We start from the raw sequence: 21147 nt of genomic DNA on the forward strand, positions 1-21147 counted from the left end.
ATTTAAAGTTTATAGTGTAACTATTGTTTAACGTATTTTATACTTAATCTTATACTTATGTATAATACTTAAAAATACCCCGATGAAAATGAACCATGCTTTTACTATAGTAAAAGTGTAGTAACCATGTTTCTTTGGTTGGACTGATAAAGTTAACATATGTACAGCCACAGTATTACTAGCCTACAAATAAGTCAGACAGAAACAGAAATACATAAAAAAGACACTTGCATGACACTGTAGGCTACTAGAGCCTTTTTATTTATTGTTTTGTAGCCTGCAATGAGGCGCTCGGTATCTTCGTCGGACCCTACAAGATAAACACGGTACTTTTTTGGCACAACATAAACCCATTAATATTACGAGACAATAAAACATAACTTTAATTAGGGTTAAACATTTGAATTCTTACACTTAAAAACTGAGGGCGCATCTCCGTTGCTGCATCCGACTGCCAGGTTTACATCACCATCATCACCGCAAAGCTCCTCCCTCCCGCACGCAATGGGTTGTGGGCAATATTAGCCGTTAGAGTGTGCATTGATCTGCACTTCGAATTCTAACCGGAAATAGTACACCATCCGGGTATCTTTGGAATACTCATTTCAACATGCTACGATTTGGGACGTACTAATTCTAGTTTCGCATACTATTTAGGACGGATAGTATGCGAATTGGGACTCAGCATATGACTCAAACACACACACACACACACACACACACACACACACACACACACACACACACACACACACACACACACACACACACACACACACACAAAGCCCTAAATGTGAAGCAACGGAGATTTGAAAAAATATTCATAAAATATACATGAAATTATGGGAGAATAAGACAATGAAATAATGATCAAAATGAGTATAAAATAATGTGAAATAAAAAATAATTCAGGCCTACTGTAGCCTATGTAGGGTACTGTATGTACAAATCACAGTCTATGGTACAAATAATTTTATTTAACCTAAAAAAAAACTCACTTTAACCTTCACATGCTTAATAATCTGTAAGGAAAACATATTGAATAGATGCAGATTTCGCAGTTATACCTTCTTTTCTTTGTTTTCTAATTTCACAGAAAAAATCTGTAAAATATTACTTAATAATTTCTGTAAAATTACACATAACTCTGTAAAAATACAGACAAGTTCCTTTTAAAAAACGTAAAATTGCTGTAAAACCAAAATACAAGCAATTACCTGTAAATTTAACAATGGACCTTTAAATTACAGCAAATGCCTTTTATTTTATAGATATTTGCTGTATAATGACAAAACGGTAAAATTCTGTAAAAAAATACAGACAATTACCTGTAAAATTACACTTTTTTTTTTACAGTGTAGTTATTTTAGTCGATAAAGTTTTAAATATGGATTTTTTTTTTTTTACACAAACTCATCGATTTGCTTCAGAAGGCCTTTATTAACCCCCCAGAGCCGCGTGGAGCACCTTTATGATGGATAAATGCCCTTTGATGGACTTCAAAACATAAACGGCCATTCACTGCCATTACAAAGCTTGGAAAAGCCAGGACATTTTTTAATATAACTTTTTTGTTGTATGTATTCGTCTGAAAGAAGAATGTCATATAGACCTACTGTAGGATTACTTGAGGGTGAGTAAATCATGGAGTAATTTTAATTTTTTGGGTGAACTATCCCTTTAATACATAATTACAGTTTTGATTGTTTCCCAAATGTATCTTTATTTTGCTTCATAGGTCAAAGAACAGGAAATATGCAATTGAAATAAAAAAAATTCTAAAATAATTATTAATTACACTGGGCATGCCACCAATGATACATTAAAAGTTGAGTAATAACTGGAACATCCCTGTAGAGCAATTATTTATCGGAAAATCATTTTGTACAGTACAGTTTTTAAGTTATATGAGATCATTTACAGAAATGGAAAACCCTTGCCTTTTACTGACATTAAAACAACACACAAAAGTGCATTCACAAAAAGGTCTATTTATATAATGATGTTTAATGTATAATAATATTTAATGATAATGTTTAAGACCACATTTGAATGTTTTACTGTGAATAATGACAAAGAAATAAAAGCTGCCATAGTATTATATATTGTAAAACATTGTTTAAGAAAAAGCTGTTGATTTGAGGGATCAGGGTTTTTCAGTAGTGCTAAATCATACCATTTATCTTTCAGATTTATTTAGTTTTAGATCAGTATCAAGCAGTGTGTGTTCAAATTTGACATGAAACAGATGTTGTGATAGTCTTTCCTTGTACGTATATATCCGAATAAAACAGCTTTTTCCTCTTGGGTAAGCGATTCACGGACAACTTTCCCAGCGCATGAAATCTTCAAATGCCAGCAAACCAATGAGAACAAGGTACAATGATGATGATACAAACCTACAGAGTGTAGGCGCCAAAGCTGCAGCGGATCCGCTTACCTGAAACCCTCCGTAACTGGCAGATTTAAATTACCGTTGTTTAGGCAAATAAATAAATGACAGACAGTTACATCCATATTACCAAAATGTTATCATGTACGCTTTATGATTCCTCAAATAAGGGAATTTATAGTAATTTATAGTGTTAATACTAATCAGCGAGTTCACAAATGGCTTGAGTATGCAGAGCATTCACAGCTTATATGGACCGCACGCTTCTGACACACACACATGTTGGTTCTCCACGTTTTATGGACGTAATGATTTTATGTATATTTATTTATGTCCACAGTATATTCCATCCAGCTACACTAACCCTATACCCCTAAACCTACATACGTATCACAGAAAAATGTCTGAATTTTTAGATTTTCAAAACATGATTTATAAGCTGTTTTTCTCATGGGGACCAAAAGTGTCTCTATAAGGTCAATATTTACTGCTATTACTATCCATTTGGTCCCCATAAAATAGGAAATACCAGGTACACACACACACACACACACACACACACACACACACACACACTGACACACATACTCTCACTCACATTCTTTCACAGTCTGCCAGCAGTTTACTCTTACAACACTCAGACCCCTTTAAAACACACACACTGACCAGCCGTCTTTTCTGAACACACAGTCTACAAAACCTTCTGTTCACTCTCTCACACACACACATAAGTGTGGAGGCAGAGGTGGCAATCACTTGTTCTATGGTTCTGGAGCAGGACAGAGGATTGGTGTATTTATGGTAAATTCATTCACAGGAATCACAGTGTCTGGAAAAAATGTCTTCTTTGTATCTCAAGATGGACCTTTCCTAAATGCATTTATTTAGAGATGATCATTCAATCCATAAAAGGAGAATTGGCAGTCTGTACCTGCTTTGCCATAAAGATGAAGATCACTGTTCTTCTGCATCTGACTCTATTGCTGGTGAGGACATCAAGCCTTGAAGATTCACCTGTGGACAAATTAACAGATGTTTCTGGTGGAAGCAGTCAGCATTTAAACTCTGTTCAGCATGGAGAATGTAGCTATACCTTCATACTGCCAGAACCTGAGGAGAGCAGAACTGGTAGCTGGCCAGAAAAACATGATGACAATTATGAAGGTAACAGTGTCCAGAAAGAATCTCCTCAGGGGAAGCAAAGCCACTTAAACCAGCGGATCCAACACCTGGAGCTTGCCATGCAAAATTACACCCGCTGGCTCCAAAAGGTAAGTCAACATGTCATTTAATGTTCTGCGAGAGGAGAGTGAACGGATCAAACACTCTTAAAAATAAAGATTCATTATTAGCATCTATTGTTTCATGAAGATCCTTTCATGTAATCTTTCTATTGCACAAACGGTTCTTTTTAGTGTAAAAAGGTTCTTTTGCTCTTCGCACTAAGGTGTGGGGTGGGAGGAACGGAAATGAAACATACATTCGTTCATGAAGAGGACAATGTGAATAAATCTAGATTTAAATTCGAAAAGACAAGATAGTCTTTGCATGAGCTGTAATTTTATTCTTATCCAAAACAAGGCGATCTGAACATTATGGAACGCTAACACATTTTCTACCACAGTTCCCCCAGGTTTCAAGCTAATACTGATGTTATGTGCTTCACATTATACATAGTGTAAGGTGTTTCATTCATACTCGAAGCCGGAGGGCGATCTCTCTCACAGAAAACTCGAAACGTATTCATATAAGAAATAACTTATGACCTTCCAGGAAATCCCTTATATGGACAAAGGCATCCAGCTATTCGCTGTAGCAGCAGCTGAATAAAAAGCAGAAACGTTTTTACAGATGGAACGTGGACAATAAATAGCAGCGCAACTTTTTTCAACATTGATAATAATCAGAAATGTTTCTTGAGCAGCAAATCAGTTATGAGAATGCTTTCTGTAGGATCACGTAACACTGAAGACTGATGCAATGATGCTGAAAATTCAACTTTGATCACAGGAATAAATCACATTTTACAGTAATACTATTTGACAATATTACAGTTTTTTTACTGTATTTTTGATTAAATATATGCAGCCTTGGAGAGCAAAAGCATTCATTCATTCATTCATTCATTCAAAAACATTGTAATGTTTCCTAACCTATACTGTATATTTTCTGCCTTATACTGCAGAAACGTGATATTTTTTTGACACTGTATAAAATTTTGTATGAAAATTGTACAAACTTAATGCACAAGTGTTTGTATAGGCAATATAGGGAAAAATATTATAGTTATTAGTGGTTATTATTCAGCGGTGTATGTGATTTCTTACCAATTAAAAGCAAGAGATGAGAAAAAAAAATCTGTCAATTAGACAAAGGGCAGACTAAACTGGTAGCCATGTATTTTCCCCTCACTTCTGAAATAATGGCTAGGACCCTGGTCATCCATTTCATTTAAGCACATTTAATGCACCAATAAATTGTGGAAAGTTGTGGAATGAATTTATCTTAGCTATATATGTGCTCATTATAAAGTGGGTTTTAACCGCAGAGCTCTCATAAATAAGAATGAAACACTTGGCTCATTACGATACATCATTTCTGTGTCTGTGCAGTCTCTCAATGCCAAGCATTACTTTGGGGAACAGCTTTACAGTCAATAATACAGTCTAGTGCAACACACTCTCACTTCACTGTAAAAAAAAAGGTAAAAGGACTTTTAATTGGTTACCGGAAAATGCCCTTACTAGCCTATAGTGAAAACCTGTATTAAAGTTGATTCTTAGCAAAAAACACTTTGTTCTTTTAAAATGATATGTACTCATTAATGTGTAATTACTTCTACCAACTAATCAAGTATTCTCGTAAGTGTATAATCTGCCATTTAGAATACATACGAGCGAGTCGCTCGAATGGCGGCAGCCATGTTGAGCCTCCATCTTGAAAATATATTAGCCAAAGAGGGACATACCTGGAAATTCAAGCTTCACCTTTCGTGTTTTTTACACTCAGTGCTATCGTGACGAATGCGAGGGGAAATTACTCGCCACTGCCCTCAGATTTGAAGTAATATGGCCACCGTAGGAGTTAAAACGCCCTTGGAATGGGAGGGGCTAGAAAGTAATATTCAGTTGGTAGTCATAAACAATTTCACTGCTAGATGGAAGAAAATCCTACACAGTGTAGCTTTTAAAAAAAGGGACATTTTATGTAGCTTTAGGGTAAAATGTTGTTAAATGTACAGTTTTTGTAGAAAAAGAACAAGTAATCTTATAATTTCAGGGAAAAAACATAATTTGACAGTAATTTGGTTATTTCAGTCAATGAAACATATGTTATGATCTTTTTTTATGATAATTTAAGTTCAATAGAACTTAAAATGTTGCTATCATTTTTATCTGCAAAGTTCTGGCAAGCACAGCTGTTTTACTGTTAATGTCAAATTTACAGTGTATTTTACTCTTTGGCGAATTGGTATTCGCATGAATTGGTACAATCTCATTCATAATTTTTTTACTTTCTGCGGACACCCAACTGAGGGTTAGGTTTAGAGCTGGACCATCATGCTAATTTGTACAAATTCATATGAATTTGCCACCAATCCACCCAAACAGAAAATAATTACGTTTTCTCATGAGTTCGGGTTGGTCTTAGTGAAGTTTCATGGATCAGTAAGACTAAGAAATTTGTTCTATTGTAGATTAGGAAGCAGATTTTGACATCTTAGGAGCGCTGTTTTAACGTTGCTAACTTGTGTTAGCCCTGGTGTTTGCTTATCAACATCCTTTATTTATCAGTCTCCTAACACTAACACTACCTACCCATCACAGAAAACTTTCAAAATATGTTACAAAAAATTCAGAAATTGCTTGCAATGACCAGTGAGACCACTGAGAATGTGCTTCTCATCCTTGTATACACAACTGTACTGTTGTATTCCCTCTTGATTTCCAACTGACACGGCTCTTTCCACACCTTCAAAATTGATTTTATGCATTCCTATCGGTCAAGTGCTTTGTCAGAGCTTTCTCTAATGAGTAGGCGCCCCAATGGGAAGGGTTGTGTGTTTCTGGGCTGATGGGGGAGACATGATCCGTCCCTAAGAAAACACACTCTGTCCCCAATTTCAAATCCCAGTGAGCCGAACCTAGTGGTGAATGCTATCCCCTAGGGACTACTGTATGTTCTACGTAAAATCAGAGAACTGAAGATTGAAAAACCACAGCAAATGCCCAGATTTATATGTATATTTTTTTAAATATAGGTCTTTTCAGACTAATGACTGATGATTAATGGAAAAAAATGAAAATAAACATTCAAACTGCCATTGTATGCCTACATGTGTATATATTTTTGGTCTCCAAAAAAATCCAAATCCACCTGTCATGCCATAGGATTTTTATTTTGTGATGCTTTGATCAATGCACTTTATTACAGTTTAATGCCGTTTTTCCCCCCAGGTTGTTTCTTAAATTTTGGGAGTTGATTTTATTAAAGCGAACAGATTTTTCTTTCTTTTTGGTATATTATGATTACATTAAGACGTGATATGGATACATTTATTTAGTTTTTTTTTAAATGCCCTTTATTTCTAGATTTTAGTGTTTTACCTTTGTCTGAGACTGAGACTTTAAGCCATAATCTATGAAAACCCACTATAAAACTTAATTATTGTTTACTCATCTTAACCATTGCAAAAAATTCTAGAAATAATAATACAATAATTAAAAAAACAAAAATTTTACTCAAAGTTGTGGCATAATTTCTATCAAATCAATTTCGCTCCAATCAAATTTATACTGTATAGTGCAAATAGCATAGTGCAAAGAAATACATAGTGTAAATAGCATCTACCAGTGCCTTTTTTAATGTGGATCATTCAACATCAAGCTGTGCTTTTGTCAAATTATGCAAGACAAAGGAGTAACAAATTGTATTGCAGAAATCTTTAAAATGTCATTTCCATCAGCATCATTTCCACTTCAGAACTCTATCAAACAAATACATAATTTGAGATGATTTACCTCAGATGATACACTAATGCATCTGAGTGAGTCTGCATTATCTTGACCCATTGAAAAGTGTCCTTGTCCTCACCATCTGCAAACCACAGCCCCTGCTCTCTAACCACCGATATGCTCTGAAAGAAGATTGAGACCTGTTTAATCTCTGCCTGTGGCTATTTGGTCCAGCTAGAACAATCTTAGGATGCAGGGCACTAGATAAACACATCCTGTTACAACACTTCAGCTGAGTGTTATACACTCCAGGCCCAGAGGACATAAAGCTATCACTTCAATGCAGTGAGTATTTATACATCTTGGACTCCATCTCACTGAGAGCAGCTGAAAATATCTCTTCCTGTAAACACTGTATAAAGTGCTGATAAGGAACCCAGAGAATGTACCAGAACTGTAGCTGTACTCTGTGGGATGTGTTCAAATTATCTTTGTGATGGAAGACTAACAGTAAGCAGAAGCGTCATAATATCATTGCATTTGTAAATATGCTTAGTTTGTAACTAATAAGTGTTTACTAGCAGGCGCACAAAATCAAGCATTCAGCCATGGAAAGAAACAAGTAATAAAAAATCAGTGAGTGTTTTAGCGCAATTTTCTGACGTCATGGGATCACAACACTAAGAGATAGTAAATCTTTTCCTGGATTTTTTTTGTGCATTCCCGAGATTAGACCTTCCTTAACATAATGCCGAAAACTCGAAGTCTCTAGGTGGTCTGGTTGAGGAGTAGATAGAAGTGCAAGATTGGTGCGCACAGACAGAACAGAAATCATGAGTCCGGTGGAAAATTGCGCTAAAAATGCTTTTAGTATATTGAATTGCACCTTTTCTGTCCCTACAGTGTACACAACGCAAGATTCATAAAAAAAAAAGTTTGACTGGCATGCATGAACTGACCCTCATCTGGGTCAATTAAAAGAGTGATCACAGTTCTTTTTAAGTCTATTTAAAATGCTTTTTAAAATCTAATTTAAATCATCTGCAATGGTGCAGTGTTCAGAAGATGAAGGGAGAGTATAAAAGTAGCAGTATGTATTCCAAACAAATCAGAGAATTAGACAGCCAGACAAGAGAACCGTTGAGTTTTGGTTTTGTTTTAACTTTTGCCTGTCTGTTTTCCCTAGTTCTTTTCTTTTTTTTTTTTTTTTACCTGTTTCTGTTCAGTTGATTACTCTCCCAGTGTATTTAAAGGTGCTGTCTGTAAGAATGACAGCTAGTGGTCCAAATAGGTACTGCAGTCCAAATTCAAAATAGGAGATTGTTGTTTCCCCCGACCCCTCCTCCTCAGACTCGACGCTCATGTGGGATGCCAGTTTGAGGACACGCAACAGGAACGAGCGCAATTGACAATGAAAGCAGAGGAGACTTACGTTGATGAGTTGATTTATCCGCGTTTTAATATGCTCTCGTTCATAGAGATTTTTAGATGGATACCGAGGCTTTTTAGGTTGTGTAGAATCTGCAATCTCTTACCTAGTTTGTTTGCTCGTTTCCAAGGCTGCGATACGCTGTGTTTCCTGCCAACTGGCATCCCGGGGTGTCGAAATACTATTGGGTGAACTGGCAGTGGGTGAGATCACACATCCAAAACAAAAACATGAACGTGTAAAATAATAAGTAAAATAACTGGCTGTAGAAGTATTTTTCAGAGAAACAAGTATGTGAACTTAGCATGTTTCGTAAATATCTGCAAACATATTATGGTATTTTTATTCTTTAGTAGAGTAAAAAAGTTACATACAGCACCTTTAAGCCTGGAGTTCTTTCTGTTTGGTGTTCAGTATCGTTTATGTTAGACTTAATTGTTTTCTGAGCTTTATTTCTTATGATTCTCCTATGTGTTCCTTGTTGAATTTATTAAAGGACTCCTTTGTGTGATCTCCTTTGTGATTGTGCACTTACTACAGCCACCATACTGTGACAAGAACAACACAGCATAAACAACTTTGCATAAAGACAATAACTGACCATAAACTGATGAAACTGAGGGGTTTTCAGTTTCAATACAGGATGGGCAACAGGATTACACAGGATTTAATTAGAACTACAAACACTAATAAAAAGTGTTAAAAAACTACAAACATAGCAGAAGTGTGAGACTTATGGTTAAGTAGAGAGTGGTTTGAGAGAGTAATAGTGAACTGTAATAGTATTAATAGTTGTGAACCCTGCTTTGTCTGGTTCACAACCTGTCTAAATAGGTTTGCCCCGGTCCATTTATGTACATCATAAAGAGTATAAACTATCTATAAAGTTGCATCTTGTAAGATGTAAGTCAATATTTGAACAGCTTTAAAGATTTTTTAATATAGTTAGATATTTGAGTAAGTTGAAACCCAATACTTACATTTAAAAGTGTAATCCAGCATTTTCTCTCTCGAAAACTAAAATATAAACAGTTGTTTTTACAGGGATCCACAAGTTCTATTTAGGGCCCAGGGAAAGAAAGACACATTTGTTGGCCACATTCGAAGGAGTCTTCAAATTGGCACAGTCTTCGTCGAGGCACTCTGGTCATGCAGCCTTCGAAGCATTTAGCCACTGAATTGAGACGCAGCTAAAGTGTCAGATCAAAAATGATTGAACTTAGCCATGCTAACATGTGAAAAGATCTTAGAAGTGTATTCATGTTGGTTACTTTTGGTTTTCAAAAGCCTTTATACCATTTTCCAATTTCATTCATTTAACTCTAAAATGTCTTGTGAAGTTACCATCAAGTACAAAGTAATAACAAGTGCCGGTACACTAATTTCAAACGTTTTTGAAGATAATTTTAATAATGTCAGTTTTTATCATCAGTTGAACCACAAACATTGTACTAGCCTTGCCTTGTCATAAAAAGGTCAAATTATTTTATATTGTAAGAGACTTGCTGACATTGAAACACGTTCATGTGGGTCTTCAGGGTTCCTCTCTGTGAAATCATGACCTGCTTTTTCCTGGTATGTTTAGTTTTTATAAAGAAATTAAAATCATGCTTTTCAGAAGATGTGGATTCAAGTCATTGACCCATTTAGAACTTTTGGGATAAATTGAAATGCCAAGACAGTCAAAAATGGACTATACTTCCTTCATATAAGTGATCCAGCTGAACACATTTCATCATGTTGTTGAACTATCTGCATAAGCACAACTGCACAAAGCTTAGTTTTCATGCACGAGGTTGCCAGAGCTAACAAACACATCTCTATTATATCACCAACGTGGGATTCCAAATAGACTTAGTCTATTTTGTCCAAATAGACTCTCGCAGATGTTTTGTTATTTTAACTGGAGTTTATAGATAAATATTTGTTGTTCAATAGAGCATTTATCCCCATTCCCTCTCAAAAATGTGGTAGAGTGCCTCATATTTAAAAAAAAACATTTCACAAAAAGACATTACTAATGATACTCTAGGTGTTTGAGGATTTACGATTAGGATTCCTCATTGTTTTTTCTATCTGGTTCCCACACTTTAAACTGAGAAAATTGACTGTAAAATATAATAAATACAGTCTTATTCAGAGTGTGTAGCTGCTCAATACTAGGCTGATTCAATATCATACAGTTGCCCCCAAAAGCACAGCTGCAAGTATTTAGATATAATATATGTGACCATATATAAAGACCACAATGAATAATGTATGCTCCTATTCATTCTCTCTCTTTGCATATGTGTGTTTGCATATAGATTGAGGTCTTTGTAAAGGACAGTCTGACAAAAGACACAACACACCTGCAGAATATTGCTCTACATAATGAAATGACAACCATGCTGAGTCTTGGCACCAAGCTACTTTCCCAGTCCACCCAACACATCAGGAGACTAACAGACACGGAGACACAGGTGTGAATGCATATCCAAAATGTCCAAAAACATTCATCAAAACATGCTAATATTGGCAAATAAGTATTCTTGGGAATTCATGAGTTTACATACAGTAATAAGAAACACCACAGTGTTTTTTTACAGTGCATTGATGGCCACAGGGATTTATGAAACTGAAAAGTGTCATTAAAACACATCAAATGCGGTATTTCATTATATATATATGACAGGTTTTCAATCAGACTACTCGACTTGAGATTCAGTCACTGGAAAACGCTCTGTCCTCCAACAAACTTGAGAACAAACTCCTCTGGCAAACCAGTGAGATCAACCAGCTCTGGGACAAAACAGGGTATTTTTCACTGACACTACTTTTCTACTTTGTAATTTTTTTTTTGTTTTCTGGTAACTGTCAAATGCAACTCTGTCCTATTCATGTCTATGTCTGTGTTCAGTACTCTAGAGCAGCGTATTCTTAACATGGAGGCACGTCACCATGCAGAACTGGGTTGGATAAAGGGTGAGTGGACAGAGCTTCAGAGACTCCTGGCATCCCAGAGCTCTTCAATACAGAGCTTGGAGCTCAATCTAGAGCAGGTCGTCACAAACAACAGCGCCCTCTACCGAGAGCAACTACAAATGTATAGTACCATCAATGATCTGTTGAAACTGTGCTCCAAGAACAAAGGTACACAAATTGGAGAAACAAATTGTGTACTGCTCATGACATTCAGGGGAAATAAACAAGATAGCATGGCCATTATTTTTAGAATTTGTTTCCACAACTGTTCCCTTGTTTTAATTTAGCCACATTGTAGCCACGTGGCCAAGGGAACTAAAATTAGGGAACAAATCAGTACAACGTGGCCACAACTTATCTAAAAAAGAGAACGAATTTGTACAACATGGCCACAAATTAAATCGTGTGAATGAATTCTATTTTTATTTTCTGCATGTCATGTGCAGGACTCCATGCTATCGTTTAAAAATATTCTACCAAAATGCTACAAAATGAATGTATACTCAGGAACTTATGTTAATATCTTATAAGAATCAGCCTTATAAATTTTCACTGTGTCATTGTCATATTTCATTTATTATCTAATGGAATTGTATATACACCACCATCTACCCTGTTCAAATATAAGCACTAGTGTGAATTAACCCCTAATCCATAGTCTATATTTTCAGAAGAACATTCGTGAGATCACAAACACTCAGTATTGTTTTGCACTGACAGTTTTGTCACAGCTCATACTTAATTTCTTTAAACCTGTCTGCTTTACATCACGTAGACTTCATGTCTGACTGGCCCACATCAGGGTTCTTGCAGACCATGAATAACCTCTTTTGCTGCCAAGTTTTACTTGGATCTGAAACACTGTGTGAAAAGTCACAGAGTCTCACAGTTCTCACGTCCCTCTTCAGCCTCCATGCACTGACATAGGAGACTGAGCAGTTAGAGCAAATCATATAGAGAGAGATTTGTTCATTCACTTAAGGCTTTTAAGATTCAGTTGGTAGCCCAACACTGAATTGAGCAAACATCTAATTTTAATATCCATAAGACTATGACGACAGTTATTTGTGTTTAGTTAGCTTGCCTATTTACAAACTCATTTGTTATCTCTCTTTCTGCAAAATTTTAACACATTCTTTAATTTTTTTTTTATCCATGCTTGTTTGAAGCAGTGAGTCCAAATGTTTCCAAACAAATGGATGATATGATAAAATACAGAGACTGTGCCGAACTCTTCAGGGCTGGATTTAACAGGAGTGGAATTTACACCATCTACATTAGCATGCAAGACATGCATAAGGTCAGTCTAAATGGGATCTGATAACACAGCTACAGTAGTGAGGCCAATAGTGTTGCATTTGTCATGTGTTGTGTTATGGTGGAAGTGTACCTATACAGCACTTTTTTCCCCCTTCTAAGGTAAACTGAGTATTTCTTTTAGTTCTAAAATAGTTTCTCCTACCTTAATGTGCAGAGACAACTATAAATAAGCCATTTATTTAGCCAACACTTTTTTATGTGGTACTTTCAATTACCAACACACTCTTATGTAGGGGTGGGAATCTTTTACCATCTCACGATTCGATTCGATTCCGATTCTTGAGGCCACGATTCGATTCAAAATCGATTTTCGATTCAAAAAGATTTTCGATTCAAAACAATTCGATTTTATTTATAATGATTTCTAATCAGGTTTCTGATCATGATCTACTCTCATCTGCTTTGCTATACAGAATGACAAACATAATGACAGACATTAAAGTGTCTTTTTCACATTTATTAAGTTCAATTCTCAGGGAAGTGCCTTTTATCAAAAACATTGAAAAAATGTTTTTACTTGGTACTTTTAAAGCAAAGTATTTATGATGACCCATAACGAACTTACTTCCAATACTTCCTATATTAATTTTATTAATAAAACAAATGGAAGTGATTTGGCAAGTCAACTGTAAGGTTACATTTGCCAGCATATGTCCCAACATTGCTGAGAACCAACAGGAAAATAAATGTGTACTTGTACTAGCAGCATACTTGTAGTAAATTAATACAAACTTCAACATATTCTGAATCTCTAGCATAGTAGCAGCATTTAATAATAGACTTCTAACCAACATCCTCTTGTTATTTCCAATGAACAATATAATCCTTCATACAAAAAAAAAAAAACATTTTGCTGTAGCAAATTCACAAACAGTTTTCGTTAAAAAATATAGAATTATGTACCAGAAGCTATCATAACAAATAATGCTTGTGGACTTATGCATATTCTGAATAATTAGTAGGCTAACATACAAAGTCGCTCTTGACTTATAGTAGGCTACACAACTAAATAATAAAGAGTTATGACTTGAAATGTTTGCTGTATACCACAATCAAAAACAGCTTATACAAAGAAAGTGAATGAACATCTGCAGAGAGTAACTTACAGTCAAAATGTAACTTTTTGTGACAGGCATTGCACATTTGGCGCTCAGCCATCATGCGTCCGTTATGTGCGCGTCTCTGTTATGTGCACGCCACAGACTGTCCGCGCACGTGCACGTCCGCTTCAGAGTTCCGCCTTTTGCGTTCCGTCAATGTTACGTTATTAGAATTTTTTTTTTTTTTTTTTTAGAAAATCGATTTTTGACATTTGTGAATCGATTCAGAATCGTCCACGTCCCGAATCGCGATTCATCTAAGAATCGATTTTTTCCCCCACCCCTACTCTTATGGCAATGAGAGTTGGTGAATTTGTATGAAACTCATTCATATATTTTCGTATGACCTGCTTACATCCCACTGAGAGTTAGATTTAGATGTTAGGGTTTGACCTTCATGCTTTCCCCCCTAAAAATCAAAATGGCAACTCCTAGTCACTTTTCTCATGAGTTTGGGTTTAGAATTACTATTTGTTTGAGCAGTATGACATAGCAACAATGGCAATGGGATGAGTTGGCATAAATTTGGGGCAGGACTATCTTTTTGATCGACCAATGACAGGTGGGGGCGGGGTAGTGTTTGTGTACCTTGTTTGAAAGTCATTATTTTTGAATTTCTGTTTGGTCCTGTAACTAGTGACACAGAAATTATACACTCCATCTTTATTTAAACCAACATCAAGATACTAACCTAACTTATGTCATCTCTGTTTTAAAGTGTAAGTGGTTACACTTTATTTTAAGGTGCCCAAGTTTCAGTGTAATTATACAAATAAGTATTGAATAATATTAGTTAATGAATTTACTATATAATTAGGCTTAACGTTTGGTTTAATGTTATTTGCTTGTAATTATGAATAATTTACTGTTGTTATAGCATGTACAAGATGTGTAACAGGTACACTGTAAAATAAAGTTCTGCCATGTACATTTTTAGTTTGCTATGAATTTCTTTTTACTCATTAAAAAGAAATGCATAAAAAGTATTCTTTTTACTTTTGCATTACTCCTGTAATACATCATGCTGCGCCTCGTTACCGATCAGGCAGAACAATCCTTCCATCCACCATAGATAATTTTTCAAATTGCTTATATGATCTATCTCAGCTGCTCAGTGAACCCAAACAAACAGATGAACAAGAGGAATTAACTAGCACTATGAGCACCATTCTCTCTGGAAAACTGGATATTGTTGCACCCATTAGATTAAAAAAGGTCAGAGAGAAAAGTAAAGCACCATGGTACAACAATACTACGCGTGTTCTAAAGAGAGAAACACGTAATTTAGAGCGTAAATGGAAACAAACTAATTTAGAGGTCTTTAGAATCGCATGGAAAGACAGTATGTCACGTTATAAAAAGGCCCTAAAAGCGGCCAGGGCTGAGCACCTCCGCAAACTAATAGAAAACAACCAAAACAATCCTAGGTTTTTATTTAACACCGTGGCTAGACTAACAAATAAACAGATGTCACCTGAACAAAATATTCCGTTACAGTTTAGTAGTAATGATTTCATGAAGTTCTTCACTGAGAAAATAGAAAACATCAGAACCACAATCGTGCCTTATAATTCAGCCTCAATTATCACCCCGCAAGAACAATTACTGTGCTTTACAACTATAGAACAAAAAGAGTTAAATAAACGTATCACCTCATCTAAAACAACAACATGTTTATTAGATCCTATACCCACTAAACTACTGAAAGAAGTGTTACCTATAGTGGAAGAGCCTCTCCTCAATATTATTAACTCATCTTTATCTTTAGGTCATGTTCCAAGAACATTTAAACTGGCAGTTATAAAACCTCTCATTAAGTAACCACAATTAGACCCACATAATCTAGCAAATTATAGACCCATTTCAAATCTTCCTTTTATGTCTAAAATACTAGAAAAAGTTGTATCTGCCCATGGCTGTTGAGTTTTGCAATACTTTTAAATTGTAGAGCATACACTCCAATTAAACCATGGGTGACACACTGAAAGAAGTCATGGTCATACACATAAACCAGAAATGTTGTGTTTGTTTGTTTTTCTGGAGTAATCAGCCTACAGTATATCTATGTGCCAGAGTACTTTACACTGGAATAGGTATTGACTGGCTCAGGAAGAGCAAGAGCTGGAAATACTCTTGGCTGAACTCTCAGAGTAACAGCTGGGTAAATGCTGCACTCCAGAACTTACACTACCTGCACTGGCCTCGTAACTTATTTCTGAGCTCAAATGCGGTCATTGGCATGCCCATTATTACATTTGACCTGGTCAGTGCCCATATTAGTGAAAGAGTGATATACTATAAAAAATTTCAACCAGCTAAAATTAGTTACATTTAAGTTAATTCAAAAGTCTGTAATTTGAAATGCATTTTTTGACCACATTAAATTTAACTTTTTTTTTTTTACATTGTAAGTGTACAAACGATCATTTTCCACTCAAAGCACAATCTTCCTTAAAAAACATAAATTTTTATGCTTACTCTCAGGTTTTTATGCACTGTTCTAAATTATGGAGATAAAATCTCTGAATTTGAGGAGTAGAAGATAAATACTAGAAGCTGATGTCTTATCCTGTTATATCTCATCCTACTAGGTTTATTGCAACATGGATAGTGCTGGTGGGGGCTGGACCATCATACAATCGAGGAAAGATGGAACACTTGACTTCCACAGAACCTGGAAAGAGTATAAGATGGTAAAATGCAGTCCTACGGAGTGAAACAAATAATTTATCAAGACACATATGAAATGGCAATAAATGTTCTTGGATTCTAGGTCTATTACTCTGAATGAAACTACGAACGAGGCCTTATTAAAAATATTAAGGAACATCATTTTTGAACAAAGCAAGCCAGCAGTGCAGTTCAGCATGTGCAAGGACAAATCATAAGTTTGTACTTATTAGCAGTGCTGATCGAGGCCTGGCATAACTCCCAGAAGTGACTGGTCTGGCACACGCAAAGAGGCAGCAGTTGCCATCTTGATTTGACTCATTGAGAGGACATGATTTGCCTGTAGTGTGAGCATATAATAGCAAATAATAATGAAAATGTAAAAATGCTGAAACATTTAGGGAATAGAAAATATTAGCTCAATGTAAAAACATCTAAAACATCTCATGACCGTTAAAAAATATTGTTTGACATGGCGATTTCATATAATGTAACTTGTGTGAAAAGTTATTGACACTATTTGTAGGTAAAGCGTCACCATGAAGCTTGGCTCCTAAACCTAATACTGTAAGTGTAAGCAGATCTTACAAAAACATACCTGCAATTCATTGATTTGCTGAATTGTAAAGAAAATTCTAAATGTACACAAATTGTCATAAAATTGTGTTTAAACGGTAGAAGTCAATAGAAAATTTCTACAATCAAACAAATGTGTGTGTTTGTGTATTTCAGGGCTTTGGGAGTCTGACTGGAGAACATTGGTTGGGAAATGAGTTGGTGTACCAGTTGACCAATCAGAGGCAGTACACTCTTAGACTGGAGTTGACAGACTGGGATGACAAACTGGCCTTCTCCCAGTACGACAAGTTTTACCTTGGGAGTGAGAAGCAAAACTACAGGTAGAGAAATAAATGTATTAAAACTCAATCATGACAAACTTTAAGTATCCAACTATTTTTAAAATAGTATTAAAACCCCATAGTGCATAGCTTTGTGCTGCTTGATCAAACTCACTCACACCCTTTTCACAGAGAACAAACATTCATACATTCAGTTTGGCTTTAGTGTTGTTTATTTATCATCAATTTTGAGAGATTATGAACAGTTAATTTGTCTCTTTATGGTGCTGTTTACACAATACATTTTCACAATTTGTCTGCATCAGTCAGACATCTCTGTATACCATTGTTTTGTAGCAGCTCATGACATGAGCACCAACTTTTTGAAGATGAGTCGGCTTCTATTCTATTGACTGTGCTCCACTGAACTATTTTAACTTAACCCATAAACTGGACATGTTTCAACTTGACATGCTGTCTTACAATGGTGCTGTTTGCTGTGCATAACTACCATGAACTAACAAATAACTGATACTGACAGCATTTATTCATCTAGGTTCATGTTAATTTATAAATATACCATTTTTCTTTGTAATCCATCCATGCTAGTTTTTAATAAATTAACTATTTTAATTTATACAGTATAATATTTCAGTAAAAATATATTACAATTATAAATTAACATTAGCCAAGCATTAACCAAGCATTGTTTATGGTTTGCTCATGATACCTGGTGAATGAACTAATGTTAATGAATTGAACCCTGTTGTAAAGTGTAACAATAAACAAACAAACAAATAAATACATAAATCAATAAATAAAGAAACAGGATGCAGTAATACTTTCTATTATTGTCACGATCTGCAGTGTTTCTCTTGTTCTTTGTCTGGTGTTGTTCAATGTGGATGTACTGTGTATGTGTGCATGCATTTGTTTTAGTTCCTGTTGTTTCGATTTTTTTGTTCTGGCCTGGATTTACTTTATTGTCTTGTTTAAATAAACCGTCTGCTGTATTTGGATCCATTGTCCTGTTTTTACTAAAACAGCCACCATTACATTTATACTCTCTTATTCACGATCTGTCTTTCTCTTTTAGGTTATTCCTGAAGAGCTACAGTGGTACAGCTGGAAGGCATAGCAGTTTGGTGATAAATGGGGCAGACTTTAGCACAAAAGACATGGATAACGACAACTGCGTCTGCAAGTGTGCACTCATGCTCACAGGCGGTAAGCAGCGCGATAGCAGTGGTGTAGAGATCATGTAGGGAGCAAAAAGTACTTGCCAAAAAAAGCTGCAACTCTTCTAATGTTCCTGTAATCATCTTGACAGTCTCCCTAACCAGTTTTCTTTGTTTATTGTGTCTCATGGTATTTCTACTACATACTTTGGTATGTTTTTGTAACCCTCACCTGAGCAACCCTTTTCAACAATCATGAACAATGAGATACAATTGATGCTTTGCAAGCTCTTTGTGGACTTTTAGTAGCATTTAACTGAGAAGAGATCTGACAATCTTATAAGAACAGCAGAGATTTATTTGGAGTTAATGAGAGACACATCAGGTGAGGACAGATGTGCACTATTTCACATGAGCTTGATGTTTAGTTAATTCTGAACACAGCTACATATCCAATTATAAAAGGGTGTGCACACCCTGTAAGTTTTTATTTTTCTCTGAAATGTGTCAGGTTTTCAGTGGCATTGCATAGGTTGCAATTTTTACATTAAAAGTGCAAAAGTTCTGATATGATTTATATTTGTTTTTACACTACACACACGCACACACGCACACAGACACACATGCACGTACACACACGTGCACACGTGCACGTACACACACGCGCGCACACACACACACACACACACACACGCACACACACACACACACACACACACACACACACACACAGAGAGCTGTTTTAACAGGGATGTGCAAAGTGTTTATAATAAACACTGTAAAATATTCAAATGTGTTTTAGATTAAGATGTAGGATATTATATTTCTTCTATAGATTTAAATTTATGATCCATGCTAAAAAATGATGTATTTTCTAAATTAAAATATATACTTTTTTTGTCCTACCCTAGTTTTATCTTGCAGATGGACACATAAGGCTCTGTCTAAGTTCTTTGAAGTGTTATAAACCCTACAAGTAGCAAGCAGGTTTAACCTCTAAGACACAATGTGAACAATTGTAGACCAGTAGAGAGATACAGCTGTAAGGGCTTCAGAGTTCAGTATCATTCCATCCATCCATCCATCCATCCATCCATCCATCCATCCATGACGTCTCTAATTTCTCTGTTCTTCTGAAGGCTGGTGGTTTGATGCCTGTGGCCCATCAAACCTCAACGGTATGTACTACAATTCTGGGCAAAATTCTGGCAAACTTGATGGCATCAAGTGGCACTACTTTAAAGGCCCCAACTACTCCTTACGTGCCACCACCATGATGATTCGCCCATTACATTTTTGAGACATCGATCCTCTGTCATCTTTAAATCTCAGATTTCTTCAGGTATTTTCTCACAATGAATGACCTTGTGCTGTGTAACCAGTTAAATATTTTAACCACAACTACGTGGGAAATGACGTCAAACTATTTGTTTCTTGCTTTTCCTCATTTTTTACATTGTGTTCTTTGTGTCTATTATTTGCTGGAACTCTCCACTGAGGACTTGACCTACCAGTGTCATCAACTTTCAGCAAATTTATTAATTTGTTTCTAAAGTACATTTTTATTTTGCCACAATCAGAAAAGAAGAATAAACACAATAAATGGAAAACAATAAAAACAATAAATGGAAAATGCATGATAAAAATTGTTTATGCATGACTTAGTGATAAGTATTGTTTCTGGAATCATTTCTGAGGTTGAATTGCATAGCCTTGATGGCAGTTTTGTCATATATACAATGTCTATAAAAGAAAATGTTATATTTTGTGTATGGATGTGCATGTTGGGAAAACAATTGAGTTATGAACAGTAAACTGTGTGTAGCGTTGCTAGAAGCAGAATACTACAGGATGATCTGTGTGCAGTAAAAGCTGCTGTAAACTGTTGTGAAAGATTTGATGGTATAATTTGTAACTTCTAATTCAAAACATTACAAATATGATTTGAATAAACAGTTGACAAAACAGGCCATGTTGTTTTATTTCATTTTCTGATTTGATGAGATAAGAGAATATATTTACTTGTATAGCACAAATAAAGTTATCAAAATGCCAAAGCTGTTTATCCATAGAATTAAACTGTAACTTTTAAATAATACCCAAAATCATTAAAGTTCATGAGAGTTCATCTAAATCTGAGCATCTTGAAAAAACAAAGAGTTGCTCAAGTTATTTTTATTTTCCAAATGGTAGAATAAAACGAAAAACATTTTGAAAATATTTTGGATTTGAAAATATATATGATCATATATGGAATAGTCAAGTCAAGTCAAGTCAAGTCATCTTCATTTATATAGCGC

At 35.4% G+C, this 21147-nt stretch overlaps 1 protein-coding gene across 4 annotated transcripts; it reads left to right on the forward strand.

The window, feature by feature from the left end:
* Positions 1-3016: 3016 nt before the first annotated feature.
* Positions 3017-20817, forward strand: LOC308704044 (angiopoietin-1-like). Of its 4 annotated transcripts, none has more exons than XM_081388110.1 (10): positions 3017-3663; positions 11083-11238; positions 11451-11572; positions 11676-11908; positions 12913-13040; positions 16752-16853; positions 17563-17729; positions 18766-18896; positions 19987-20189; positions 20362-20808. In XM_081388110.1, exons 1-9 carry the CDS (start codon positions 3283-3285, stop codon positions 20145-20147), a joined length of 1581 nt encoding a protein of 526 aa, XP_081244236.1. In that variant the 5' UTR covers positions 3017-3282; the 3' UTR covers positions 20148-20189; positions 20362-20808. The 4 variants fall into 4 exon arrangements, with proteins under 4 accessions (XP_081244236.1, XP_081244235.1, XP_081244237.1 ...); XM_081388108.1 differs by having other exon boundaries at positions 3114-3663; positions 12910-13040; XM_081388109.1 differs by having other exon boundaries at positions 19987-20817.
* The last annotated feature ends 330 nt before the right edge of the window (positions 20818-21147 follow it).

This window comes from Scardinius erythrophthalmus (assembly GCF_964197995.2).
Source record: "Scardinius erythrophthalmus genome assembly, chromosome: 16".
NCBI lineage: Eukaryota > Metazoa > Chordata > Actinopteri > Cypriniformes > Leuciscidae > Scardinius > Scardinius erythrophthalmus.

What these genes read in the sequence shown, in the direction of transcription:
- LOC308704044 (XM_081388108.1), top strand. Translation starts at nt 3,283, where the DNA reads ATGATCATTCAATCCATAAAAGGAGAATTGGCAGTCTGTACCTGCTTT. An exon ending in AGTGAGAAGCAAAACTACAG is followed by an intron (nt 17,730 to 18,765) that starts GTAGAGAAATAA and finishes TTTCTCTTTTAG; the next exon opens with GTTATTCCTGAAGAGCTACA. An exon ending in TGCACTCATGCTCACAGGCG is followed by an intron (nt 18,897 to 19,986) that starts GTAAGCAGCGCG and finishes GTTCTTCTGAAG; the next exon opens with GCTGGTGGTTTGATGCCTGT.